Source organism: Trachurus japonicus, chromosome 18 (assembly GCF_045865225.1).
Source record: "Trachurus japonicus isolate A0001 chromosome 18, Traja_1.0".
NCBI lineage: Eukaryota > Metazoa > Chordata > Actinopteri > Carangiformes > Carangidae > Trachurus > Trachurus japonicus.
In genome coordinates, this window is record NC_140924.1 from 10,286,830 (window position 1) to 10,299,748 (window position 12,919).

The 12,919-nt window shown below is 42.5% G+C and overlaps 1 protein-coding gene across 1 annotated transcript in view; it reads left to right on the forward strand.

Moving 5' to 3' along the window:
* LOC146968703 (uncharacterized) overlaps window positions 1-12,919 on the forward strand; it is an 18,299-nt gene extending 5,380 nt beyond the window's left edge. The window contains exons 3-9 of the mRNA XM_085806415.1: window positions 2,845-3,129; window positions 4,756-5,490; window positions 7,618-7,678; window positions 7,833-7,903; window positions 10,913-10,967; window positions 11,193-11,393; window positions 12,129-12,919. Of these exons, the coding sequence (XP_085662541.1) occupies window positions 2,845-3,129; window positions 4,756-5,490; window positions 7,618-7,678; window positions 7,833-7,903; window positions 10,913-10,967; window positions 11,193-11,393; window positions 12,129-12,906 (2,186 nt within the window). The 3' untranslated portion in view covers window positions 12,907-12,919. The remainder of the gene's footprint in view (window positions 1-2,844; window positions 3,130-4,755; window positions 5,491-7,617; window positions 7,679-7,832; window positions 7,904-10,912; window positions 10,968-11,192; window positions 11,394-12,128) is intronic.

Below are 12,919 nucleotides of genomic sequence, written 5' to 3' on the forward strand. Positions count from 1 at the left end.
CATTCTGTCTTTCTCTCTCTTTCTTTCTTTCTTTCTTTCTTTCTCTTTCTTTCCTTCTTGTTCTTTCTTTCTTTCTTTCTTTCACACACGGTACAATCTGCACTAACGACACCAGTGACATCACACCCTGACCTTATAACCTTCATCAACTTGACCTGAAATATTTACTTTTTTAAAAGATTACTGTAAATACTCGATTACTTTTGAGGTTTTGAGATCACCTTTCTCTTTCTTTCTGTCTTTCTCTTTCTTTCTTTCTTTCTTTCTTTCCTTTCTGTCTTTCTCTCTCTCTCTTTCCTTCATTCTGTCTTTCTCTTTCTTTCCTTCTTGTTCTTTCTTTCTTTCTTTCACACTAGGCGGGTACATATATGAAAAAAAACCACCTAACCCTAAAAAAATTCTAACAAAAGGTTTCTCAGCTGTTTTTTATAGTATTAGATGTCCTTAATAACATACTAAAAGTTTACCAAAATTTGACCACTAGAAAGGTGTTATTTTCAAGATGGCGTCCAAGATGGATAGGAAGCCTGAGGAGACACCACAGGTGAATAGGGTAAAATTTTTAACTAACAGATATCACCATGAAACTTCCCAAGTTTATCACTTACATTAAGACAAATATTTTTTGTATTACAAGTTTTGTCAAATTGTATGTTTAAATATGTAAATTAGGCAATATCTCATTAAATATGTGCTAATTTGCATATCCGAAATCTGAACAATGGATAAAAGCCACTTTCAAAATTCTTGTTTTATTTTGTTGACATACTAGAGTCAGAAGTTTTTACAGAGGGGATTTTGGATATCTCTCTTTATCACTCTGTAAATGAGAAAATACTATAGCCCTAAAAATTCAAATATCGTCGTGTTTTTAGGAGTAAAATGTTGTATAAGAGCCCGAAATCTCCACTTCAGCAGCACTTACAGACACCAAACCTTACAGTTTGATCCCTTTCTATATTCTGAAGGTTTTACAGAGGGGATTGTTGATATATCATTCATAGCCTGATTTATACAACATTTTACTCCTAAAAACACGACCAACTTGAATTTTTAGGGCTGGTGACAGTATTTTCTCATTTACAGAGTGATAAAGAGAGATATCCAAAATCCCCTCTGTAAAAACTTCTGACTCTAGTATGTCAACAAAATAAAACAAGAATTTTGAAAGTGGCTTTTATCCATTGTTCAGATTTTGGATATGCAAATTAGCACATATTTAATGAGATATTGCCTAATTTACATATTTAAACATACAATTTGACAAAACTTGTAATACAAAAAATATTTGTCTTAAAGCAGATATCAGTGGCACGGCCGTTTCGGCTAATGCTGTGTTCAAGGCAGGCTTTTGAAACCGTAAGTTACAGCTTCAAGTCACAACTATGACTTGGTAGCGTTCCAGGTAACCCGTAGCTCGTGTTTTTTACCGTCCTGTTGTCTGTGAAAGTTCCCTATAACGGCCACTCGTAACTTCCGACCCGTGAACTCGTACCAGATCGAACTGGTATGACTTCACAGGAAGGAAAAACACAAAGTACGAGTTTCCTTGAACGCACCATGAGTTAGCAGCCCCCGCCCTTGTCAGGCATCAATTGGTCCTCGTGCTACGTCACCACATTCACGCGAATCCCTTGGCTGCACACACAGCCCTTCATGCCGTTCTCTCCCCTCATTGGATAACACTTGTATCCCACAAGGAAAATTTTCTCCTCGGGTTACAGCAGAGCAGAGTGACGGAGAGACTCGTGTTTAGGCTGAAGTACTTCATGTAAGTGATTGCTGACGGAAAATAGGACTATTTAGGACTTATATTAACAAAAACATTCCACTGATATCTGCTTTAATGTAAGTGATAAACTTGGGAAGTTTCATGGTGATATCTGTTAGTTAAAAATTTTACCCTATTCACCTCTGGTGTCTCCCCAGGCTTCCTATCCATCTTGGACGCCATCTTGAAAATAACACTTTCTAGTGGTCAAATTTTGGTAAACTTTTAGTATGTTATTAAGGACATCTAACGCCTAGGATCCACTGGCGTCAATGCGATTTCTTGCCGGACGCGACGCCTCCAAAAAAACGGACGCTTCGGTAGGCGGGAACACAGACCGGCGAGTTAACGGACAGTGGACAAACAGACCCCCGCCCCTCCGAGCTGTTCTCTATCTCGCTCCCCATTGGACAGTGACCCTGCGTCGGACGCGTTCATTTGCATAAAGTTGAGCTCCGGTCAACTTTTGGACGCGCCGCAACTGCTCGAACGGACGCGCCGCGTACCCAGAATGCTTTGCGGGCGCGTCATTAACGGTTTGACGCGTCCCATAGAAAATGAACTGGCAGCCGCGTCGCGGCGGACGAAGCGAACGCCAGTGGATCCCAGGCGTAATACTATAAAAAACAACTGAGAAACCTTTTGTTAGAATTTGTTTAGGGTCAAGTCATATTTGTACCTGACTACACAGTACAATCTGCACTAACGACACCAGTGGCATCACACCACTATATTCACTATAATATAATTTTTTCCCTTCAAAGTGCAGGAAAAACGCACTTTTAAAACCTCTTTTAGGCCGCGAAAATAGGCCGTTTCTTTGGGTCCATTCACAACAATGTATGTTGTAAATCTCTGGGCAGGGCTATTATGGGCTGGCGTTGCTAACGGGAGGAGCGCAGAGAGTCTTCTACTGCAATTAAAGTACTTAGGGGCTATTTGTAGATCATACAACCCCACTTTAAAAAAATGCTACTATCCCTTTAATCATGTTTTTATGTTGTTATTTTTTTTTGACAGAAAGTTCGTGGAATAAGGAAGTGTCATTAATAAAAATCTCTCTCTCTCTCCAGAGGCGACCCAGAAGGCCCAGGTGCATCCTGGGAGCCGCGTGGAGGAGGAGCAACAGCTGCAGCAGCAGCCGCCGCCACCACCGCCGCCGCCGCTGTCGTCACAGCGACGCGAGGCGCTGCTGGAGGCGCGGGGCGGGCAGCAGGACGAGCCCGGCCTCGCTCTGTCGCCGGACGGACCCGGGGCGAGTCCTGAGCCGCCGTCCCTCACGCACACACCTGACGGCAACGCCACCGCCGCCGCCGCCACGGACACGCTGGCCTCAGACCTGCTGAGGAAACTGGCAGGTACGGTGATTTAACAAACTCTATTGTTCGTGATGTGTCTCAGATAATCAATTAATTGTCCTTTTTTTTAAAAATCAAAATGCCAAATATTTAAAGGCTGCAGCTTCTCCACTGAGAGAATTTGTCACTTTTTATTTTATACATTTATTTATTTTATGTATTTAAATGTTTTTGTTCTCTGGGATTTCCATTTTTCACTATTTTGATGTTCAACCAAACAAACGACAAATCGTTTAATTGAAAAAAATTCACACTAACACTAAAATCTGCCTGGTTTATTTTGTAAAATCCTGAAAACGTCCATCACCAGACTCAAAAATATTCCATTTACAGTGATTTAAAACAGAGAAAGAATAAAAATCATCACGTTGTTTGTGAGAATTTAAAATCAAAATGTACAGAAAAAGGTGATCTAACAAACTCAGTATTGGTGATGTTAGTTTGTATGTTTAACTGCACATAGTGTGATGTGTCGACTTAATGATTAGTCAGTTAATCAAATAATTGATCAGTCAACCAGCAGCAACTACTCAGATAATCAATTAATTGTCCTTTTTTTTTAATCAAATGCCAAATATTTAAAGGCTGCAGCTTCTCCACTGAGAGAAATTGAGAAACTTTTTATTTTATATATTAATTTATTTTATATATTTAAATGTTTTTGTTCTCTGGGAAATTCATTTTTCACTATTATCCAAACAAACGACAAATATGACAAAAACATTTAATTGGAAAAGAAATTGGTTTAATTTGTAAAATCCTGAAAACGTCCATCACCAAACTCAAAAATATTCAATTTACAGTGATTTAAAACAGAGAAAGAATAAAAATCCTCACGTTTATAAAGTCAGAATCATTAATAATGATCAATAGGACGAATCTCCTTGTTGTTTACAACTACAGTACTTCCGGGTAGAAAACCAGCATTCGAACAATAGTGACGGACGAGAGTTTCGCTATATATATCTAATTTTTCATGTCACTATATCACCGTTTAGACTAATCTGATGATTGTAAAGTTTATAAAACCAATGATTGGACAAACATTACTATTTACGTGTGCACATTTTTGTAATTAGTCATGGTTATCAGAGATTAGCCAGGCTAACGGTTAGCTACCTGTTTAACTTTAATAACTCAGTGACTCAATAAACGGTCCATGAAAAAATATTTTCTCCAGCAGATAGCCTATCTGAGTTACAACATGACTGAGCTAACTGGAGTAGTTTCATTACGTGTCCGATAACGGGAGGGTTTTAACAGCTGACGTCCTGGTGTTAGCTTAGCTACCGCCGTTAGCTTAGCTACCGTTAGCTGTCCCTGTCAGCTGCAGCCACTGATGCTTTCTAGACACCGTGATTCCCCCAAACTGAATAAATACAACACATAGCAACACAAAACACACACACAGAAATAGTAATGTTTCTTCAATCATTTCAGATTTGTCTAAACGGTGATAGGGCGTGAAAAAATATGATATATATAGCTAAACTCTCGTTCGTTACTATTGATCTCATTCAAATTACGTGCTGGTTTTCTACCCGGAAGTAGAATGTAAACAACAAGGTGATTCGGTCAATAAATTAATGAAATATTGTCTGATCCTGGTTTTCCCACCGATCGCAGAGCGTCAGGAGGTGAACTGTCATGGCGTCCGGGTCAAAGAGGAGGAGGAGCCGATGGAGATCGACACGGTGGCGGCGGCGGCGGACCTCGTCCACGATCATCGACCAATCACGAAAGAGCTGACCTCACCTTCCCCGAGCCGCCCGCACTTCGCCATCAAAGCGGAGAAGGACGACGACGACGACGACCAGGGATTCAGCGGCAACAACCCGACGCCGCCGCAGCAGCCGCGCCCACACGGAGCCAAAATGGCGGAGCAGTGTCTCCTCGGCCTTAAGATAGAAGACGCGTTTTTCGCGGGAGGCGGCTGCCAGTCCGGCTCGAAGACGGCGGGGGACGGCGTCGGGGTCGGCGTCTCCGGGGGCAACAAGTTTGAGTTCAGGTTCAAAATGGAGGACAACGGCATCTCCGGAGCCAAGATGGCCGACCAGCTTCTCTCCGCCGGAGCCAAGATGGACGAGCAGTTTCTCTTTAAGGCGAAACTGGCGGAGCGGCCGTTCTCCGGGGCGAAGGTCGGCCGCCGGTTCCTGTCCGGCGTGAAGACGGAGGAGCCGTTTCCTCCGGCGGTGAAACTGGAGAACGGGCCGGCGGCGGGCGACCAGCCGTTCTCCAGAGCCAAGACGGAGGAGCAGCTGTTCTTCGGCGGAGCCAACATGGAGGACCAGTGTCTCAGGGCCGTGCTGTGGCAGGACATGTCGGTGAACCTGGCGTCCACGCTGCTGCACCAGCTCTCAGGTAACACACGGCGGGAACCACACCGTCGCATAGACTAGGGCTGGGACGATACGCTTTTCTCCCGGTTCGATTCTTCTATGATTTTTTGGGATGGCGATTCGATTTAAATTGCGATTCTACGATATTGCCGATTGTCTCGATTTTTAGTCTGCATTTTTAACATTTATCTGCACACATAAATGAACATACTCCATTATAAAGTGAACTTAAACCCTTTTCAAAACCGGTACTCTCTGTATGTAAAAAGGGCTAACAAATGCACATTGCACAATATTTTTAAAAATTCAACAAAAAAAAAATCGTCAAAAAAGATATCGCGATATTTATGTGAATCAATTTTTTCTCCCACCCGTAGCATAGACTGAGGCTGCTTTCGAAACCGCATACTACCGTACTGCCTACTACATACTGCGTTAGTATGTACTGTATACTGCATACTGAATGTGGGATTCAGTATACTACTTCAGCAGGCCGACGCCGTTCACACCGCAGTATGCAGTATACAAGTTTCCCAGAATGCATTTCGTGGCAACCAGTAGTGGTAGCTGTAAAACAGGCTAAAAGCTATTTTATTTCTCGCTCTAGCGCTGTAATTATGTAACTTTATTAAGTTTTAATATTTTTTCATGCGAGAAAGTGACTGTTAAGATCCCAAATATACGGCCAGTTTATCCACCAGTTTATGACGGCTGTTTAGAAGTTTTCTCCGATGTTTTTCGGAGAAGTGAAGCTCCGCAGCGACCGGGACATCACAGAGGCAGCAGCCGCTCTGGAGAGCTGCTCGGCCGGCCAACCTCCGTCGTCATCCCAGGGGAGAAAACGATCGCGAATTAACTTACCCGCAGGTTTTTAGAGGTTTACCGCCGGCTGGTTAAATTATTTTTAGGAGATAAATGTTGATCTCATTGATGAAACCTAACAATTGTGGCAGTAGCATTAGTTTGTTTGAATGACAAGTGAAGCTTCCTGTGTGTATTGGACAGAAGAGCAGCGCTGCCTCAGGGCTCTGTCGCCGACATTTACAAAAATAAATAAATGTTTTACAATGAACCGATCAGTCAGCATTAAGTTTTATTTTATTAATTAAACTTTATAACAAAGTAGGTACACGGCAAAGATACTTCACTACCGTCTTTGGTTACGGTTAGACGTCAGGGGCGCATTGCATTGTGGGATACAGTACGCGATGTAGACTGGTCAGATGTATACTGGAGATATTTCCCGAATCAGTACGACATCCGGGAATTTTTCGCATTCTGCAGATTTTGCTTTTGTTTGCATACTGCATACTGCATTTTGGCCAAATCAGTACGTACTAGCAGTATAGGACGAATCTCCTTGTTGTTTACAACTACTTCCGGGTAGAAAACCAGCATTCGAACAATAGTGACGGACGAGAGTTTCACTATATATATCTACTTTTTCATGTCACTATATCACCGTTTAGACTAATCTGATGTTTGTAAAGTCTATAAAACCAATGATTGGACAAACATTACTATTTACGTGTGCACATTTTTGTAATTAGTCATGGTTATCATAGATTAGCTGGGCTAACGGTTAGCTACCTGTTTAACTTTAATAACTCAGTGACTCAATAAACGGTCCATGAAAAAATATTTTCTCCAGCGGATATCTGAGTTACAACATGATTGAGCTATCTGGAGTAGTTATATGTCGTGTCCGACAACGGGAGGGTTTTAACAGCTGACGTCCTGGTGTTAGCTTAGCTACCGCCGTTAGCTTAGCTACCGTTAGCTGTCCCTGTCAGCTGCAGCCACTGATGCTTTCTAGACACCGTGATTCCCCCAAACTGAATAAATCCAACACATAGCAACACAAAACACACACACACAGAAATAGTAATGTTTCTTCAATCATTTCAGATTTGTCTAAACGGTGATAGGGCGTGAAAAATATGATATATATAGCTAAACTCTCGTTCGTTACTATTGATCTCATTCAAATTACGTGCTGGTTTTCTACCCGGAAGTAGAATGTAAACAAGGCGATTCGGTCTATAGTTGTATGCGGTTTTGAATACAACAACTGTGTTTCAACCTCGTCTCTTCTTCTTCTTTGTGTGTGTGTGTGTGTGTGTGTGTGTGTGTGTGTGTGTGTGTGCAGAGCGGGTGAGTAAATCCAACAGTCAGCTGCTGGAGAGGTCGACGCCTCCCATGAGGAGCAGGTAACGTCACCGCCACTTCACTTCCTGTAATCAATCGCTGATCACACACACACACACACATATGGACAGTTTGACCTCTGACCTTTGACCTCTGACTGCTGTAACAGTATCTGTGTGTGTGTGTGTGTGTGTGTGTGTGTGTGTGTGTGTTTAGTCCCATTTTAAAGGTGAACATGGACCCACTCCGTTCCTCGCCGTTTCTCAGCTCCCAGGAAACTACACAGGGTAATTTACTGCACACACACACACACGCACACACATCATGCTGTTTGCTCGAGGAGGCGTCAATCTTTGAAAGTTGTGTGTGTGTGTGTGTTTCTTTTATTCACACACTGAGTCACTGTTATGCGGATCATTGATTTTTTTTTTGCCGTGACCGATCCCAGTGTTAATGTGCAATGATGAAAAACGACGCTGTCAATCAGTCGATCGGTCAGAGGCGAAGGGATCAAAGCATAAACATATTTTGAGTTTTCGATTAAAGGGATACTTCACCCAAAATTGAGAATTCACCAGTTTTCTACTCACCGTCACTCCAAGGAAGGGGTTGGAGAACTTTCAGAGTCATCAACACGCTTTTGGAGTTGCAGGGGTGGGGAGGGGGGGTCTGGCTGGCAACAGATTTTCATATAATGGTGGTGGATAGAGTTCACTTTTGAATGATGAGTTTTGCTGTGAGTTGTTCGTTCGTCGTGTGTGTTTTGGACGATTCAAAAGTGAACTCTCTCCGCCGCCATTATATGAAAACCCGTTGCCAGCCAGACCCCCCCTGGAACTCCAAAAGAGTTTTGATGAATTGATTGATGAGTTCTCCAAACCCTTCCTTGGCATGACGGTGAGTAGAAAACAGGTGAATTATCGATTTTGCGTGAAGTATTCCTTTAATACAAACATCTACCTTTATTTTGAAGGAGCTTTAACACAAACATCTACCTTTATTTTGAAGGAGCTTTAATACAAACATCTACCTTTATTTTGAAAGAGCTTTAATACAGTACAAACATCTACCTTTATTTTGAAAGAGCTTTAATACAAACATCTACCTTTATTTTGAAGGCGCTTTAATACAAACATCTACCTTTATTTTGAAAGAGCTTTAATACAAACATCTACCTTTATTTTGAAGGCGCTTTAATACAAACATCTACCTTTATTTTGAAAGAGCTTTAATACAAACATCTACCTTTATTTTTAAAGAGCTTTAATACAAACATCTACCTTTATTTTGAAGGAGCTTTAATACAAACATCTACCTTTATTTTGAAGGAGCTTTAATACAAACATCTACCTTTATTTTGAAGGCGCTTTACTACAAACATCTACCTTTATTTTGAAAGAGCTTTAATACAAACATCTACCTTTATTTTGAAAGAGCTTTAATACAAACATCTACCTTTATTTTGAAAGAGCTTTAATACAAACATCTACCTTTTATTATTAAATTTATAGAAAATACAACTTTATATTTACACTGATTATGTAGTAATACTGCACAATGTACTCAGTGTTCCATATATACATGTGAATACTGAGGATATAATGACTTATTTTGTCTTTTTTCTTGACTTTTCACTTTAAAACACAACTTAATTTTCAAATTATGATGATTTTTTTCTCTCTTTTTGATAAAATCGCAACAATTTTTGTGGATTTTTCACTCAATTATTGAAATATTACAAATTTAATGCACCGGTATGAAACTTTAATACAAACATGTACCAATATTTTTAACGAGCTTTAACGCAAACATCTGTATTAAACTGTATTCTTCTGTTCTTTTCTTCTTTTTTTTACAGTTACCAATGATGTATATTCAGTGTAATTAGCAGCAGGAGGCTAAAAGCTAACAGGCTAAAACATTCACAGGACTTTAAACTATTTATTTTTTCATTCTGGGTTCAACAACCTCGTTTTAAATGATCATCATCAGACCGCGGTGTCGTGTCGTGTCGTCGCTAAGCGAGCAGCAGCTGCAGATGTCTTTTTTTTTTTTAGCAGCACAGTCGTATCTGTTAAATAAACACTGATGGAGTGTGTGTGTGTGTGTGTGTGTGTGTGTGTGTGTGTGTGTGTGTGTGTGTGTGTGTGTGTGTGTGTGTTTAGTTTGCCTGCAGTGTTTCTGATGCAGCTGTATTGTTATCATTATTACTTTTTAATGATTGTGTTTCGGCGCTCAGCCTTTTGTTTTGTGTGTGTTATGGATTCACGCCGTCAGATCAGATCAGATCAGATCACATCGGCCCTTTGGCTTCGTTATGAAGATGATACTGAAGTCACACACACAACACACACACACACAGTTACACACACAACACACACACACACAGTTACACACACAACACACACACACACAGTTACACACACAACAACAACAACAACTTCCTCTGGGACTCGTCATTAGTAGATTTTTCAGGGTATCCGCGGGGTCTTGAAAAGGATTAAAAGGTGATAAATCGGGGCGGTGCGTGGCGCAGTGGGTAGAGCGGCCGCCCCATGTAGAGGCTACAGTCCTCGCCGCAGGCGTCCCCGGTTCGAATCCCGCGCCGGGCAGACCTTTCCTGCGTGTCATTCCCCCTCTCTCTGCCTCCCCATTTCCTGTCTATCTCTACTGTCATCACTATCAAATAAAGGCAAAAAGCCGAAAAATATACTTTAAAAAAAAAAAAAAAAAAAGGTGATAAATCAATTTTGGGAAAATTAAGACCCTTAAAAGGTATTTAAAAGTATTTTCACGACTTTATAAAGTCTTAACATTTTGAAGGTATTTTTTTTAATTAGCTGTCCAAGAGTTTGAGTCCTAAAAAACATTGTAAAAGTGTGTGAATTTATTCATTTTATTAAAATACAAAGATTTTTTATCATGATTTTTTATGATTTTTTATCATGATGCATACATAAAATAGAAAAGAAGATTGTTGTTTTTGTTTTTTGAGAGTGGAGCAATGTTTTTTTTTTTTTTGATAAACTTTGCCTTTTATTTATTATCCTAACCTATTTTGAATTGTGTTGTATCATAGTGGTCTATAGTCTTTATCACAAACTAAAACTGTTAAGTTAAAAGTGTCACTGATGTAAATGGTTACAGCTTGAAGTGGCGGTGAGGTGTTGAAAAATATTGAGAAGGTCTTGAAAAAGTCTTAAATTAACTTCAAGATTCCTGTATATAGCCTGTTTTTGTCGTTTAGCAGAATAATAATAATAACAGCAGCTCTGGTTTTTTGTTTTTTGTCACAGAAACTGAATCCGTCCTCAGATCAGATCGATCCGCAGGTTGTTCCTACTTCTACAGGTAACACACACACACACACACACACACACACACACACACACACACACACACGCCGTCTATACATGTGGCGACCTCGGTTTGACAGCGCAACAACAAGGTCACTGTACATAAAAAGATATATTCAGAAAAAACATCAAATACCTGTTGCCATAGAGACTGTTGCACACACACACACACACACACACACACACACTCTCTCTCTCTCTCTCTCTCTGGCTCGTGCAGGTGTCACGTGTGCGGCTTCGAGACGGACGGCCGCCGCGGCCTCTTCCACAGTCACATGGCCGAGCACCGCCAGTGGGAGCACGGCTCCTTCTCGCTGCACTGCTGCGTGTGCGACCACTCGACCAATCAGGAGGCGGAGATGAGGGCTCACGCCGCCACGCACATACCGGGCGACGCGGGGGTCGGCGGGGGAGACGGGAGGTGGGTCGACTCCGTTTACATGTTGATAATAAACAAATATTAATAGTTAATAGGATTTAATATGAATTAATAGGGAATAAAACTTCATATTTACACTGAATATGTAGTAATACTGTAAAATGTACTGATACATGTGTGGATACTGATGATATAATGAGTTACTCCATCTTTTTTCATGACTTTAAACTTTGAGACACAACTTAAATTAAGTTTTTCTCTCATACTGAAAATATTGCAACATTTTTGGGGGATTTTTCACATATTTATTGAAATATTACAAATGTATTCTTTTTTTAAAATGTGAATTTTGTCACTTTCTTTGGCTTCACTTCTTTCCTGCAGAGACACTGGTGTAGATGACCTGTTTCATGTATTAATACATGAAAAAATACTTAAATATACAGTAAAATACCTAAATATAGTACAGTAAAATACTTAAATATACAGTAAAATACCTAAAATTGCAGTAAAATACTTGAATATACAGTAAAGTACTCCGCCCCGTCTGTAAAACTCTGTCTCTTTAACGAGTCAAAATAAAACAGATTCATTTTTCACAAACAGGAAGTGAAGTGTCGATCAAACGGCCAATCAGACGACAGAACGACGAGTTGATCGATCATGTGACTGATTGGGTTTCTGATCAGAAGTCGGTGTTGCGTTCAGGTGCTGCGGTAAAGTTCAGCCTCAGTGTGTGTGATGTCATTAACCCCTCCCTCCCCTCCTGACTCCCAGATGCCCCGTCGTCACGGCTCCCGTCACCGCCGCCGCCTCCAGCAGCAGCAGCAGCTCTCCGTTAGTTGCCATGCCGACCCAGCCCGCGGCGGAGGAGAAGGGCGCGGCCTCGGAGCACCGCTGCCGCATCTGCCAGAGGTCGTTTCCGGGGCAACAGGAGCTGCTGGTCCACTTCCAGGGCCATCGCCAGGGCAACCAGTACCGGTGCGACCGGTGCGGCCACCTGACGCGGACGGCCAACAAGCTGGTGGAGCACGTGCGCGTGCACACGGGCGAGCGGCCGTTCACCTGCCAGCTCTGCCCGTACAGCGCCAAGCGGCGGGACAGTCTGCGGCTGCACTGCAAGGTCAAGCACGCCGCCGCCGCCGCCGGCAGCGCGGTCGCCACGGCGGCAGCGGCGCACGTCGTCAACGGGAACCCGGCGGACGGCGCGGCGCCCGGCGACGTGCACACGCACCGGTCGTACGTGCACGGAGACAATCAGCGCTCGAACAGCAACAAACACGTGCAGCGGCTGCACACGCCGAGCTACACGCACGCCGCCGCCGCCGCCGCCGCCGCCCGCTGCTCGATGCCGCCGCTCCACCCCTCGCTCTCCGCCCTGTCGCCGCTGCTCCCCATCACCACGCTCATCTCCCTCAAGCCACGCCCCCTCCCTCCCCCTCCTCCTCCCCCCTCCTCTTCCTCCTCCTCTTCCTCACCTCCCCCTCCTTCCTCCTCCTCTTCTTCCTCCAAACACTCCTTCCTCAGTTACCTTGGTCTCACGACTCCTTTATAAAACCTCTCTCCTC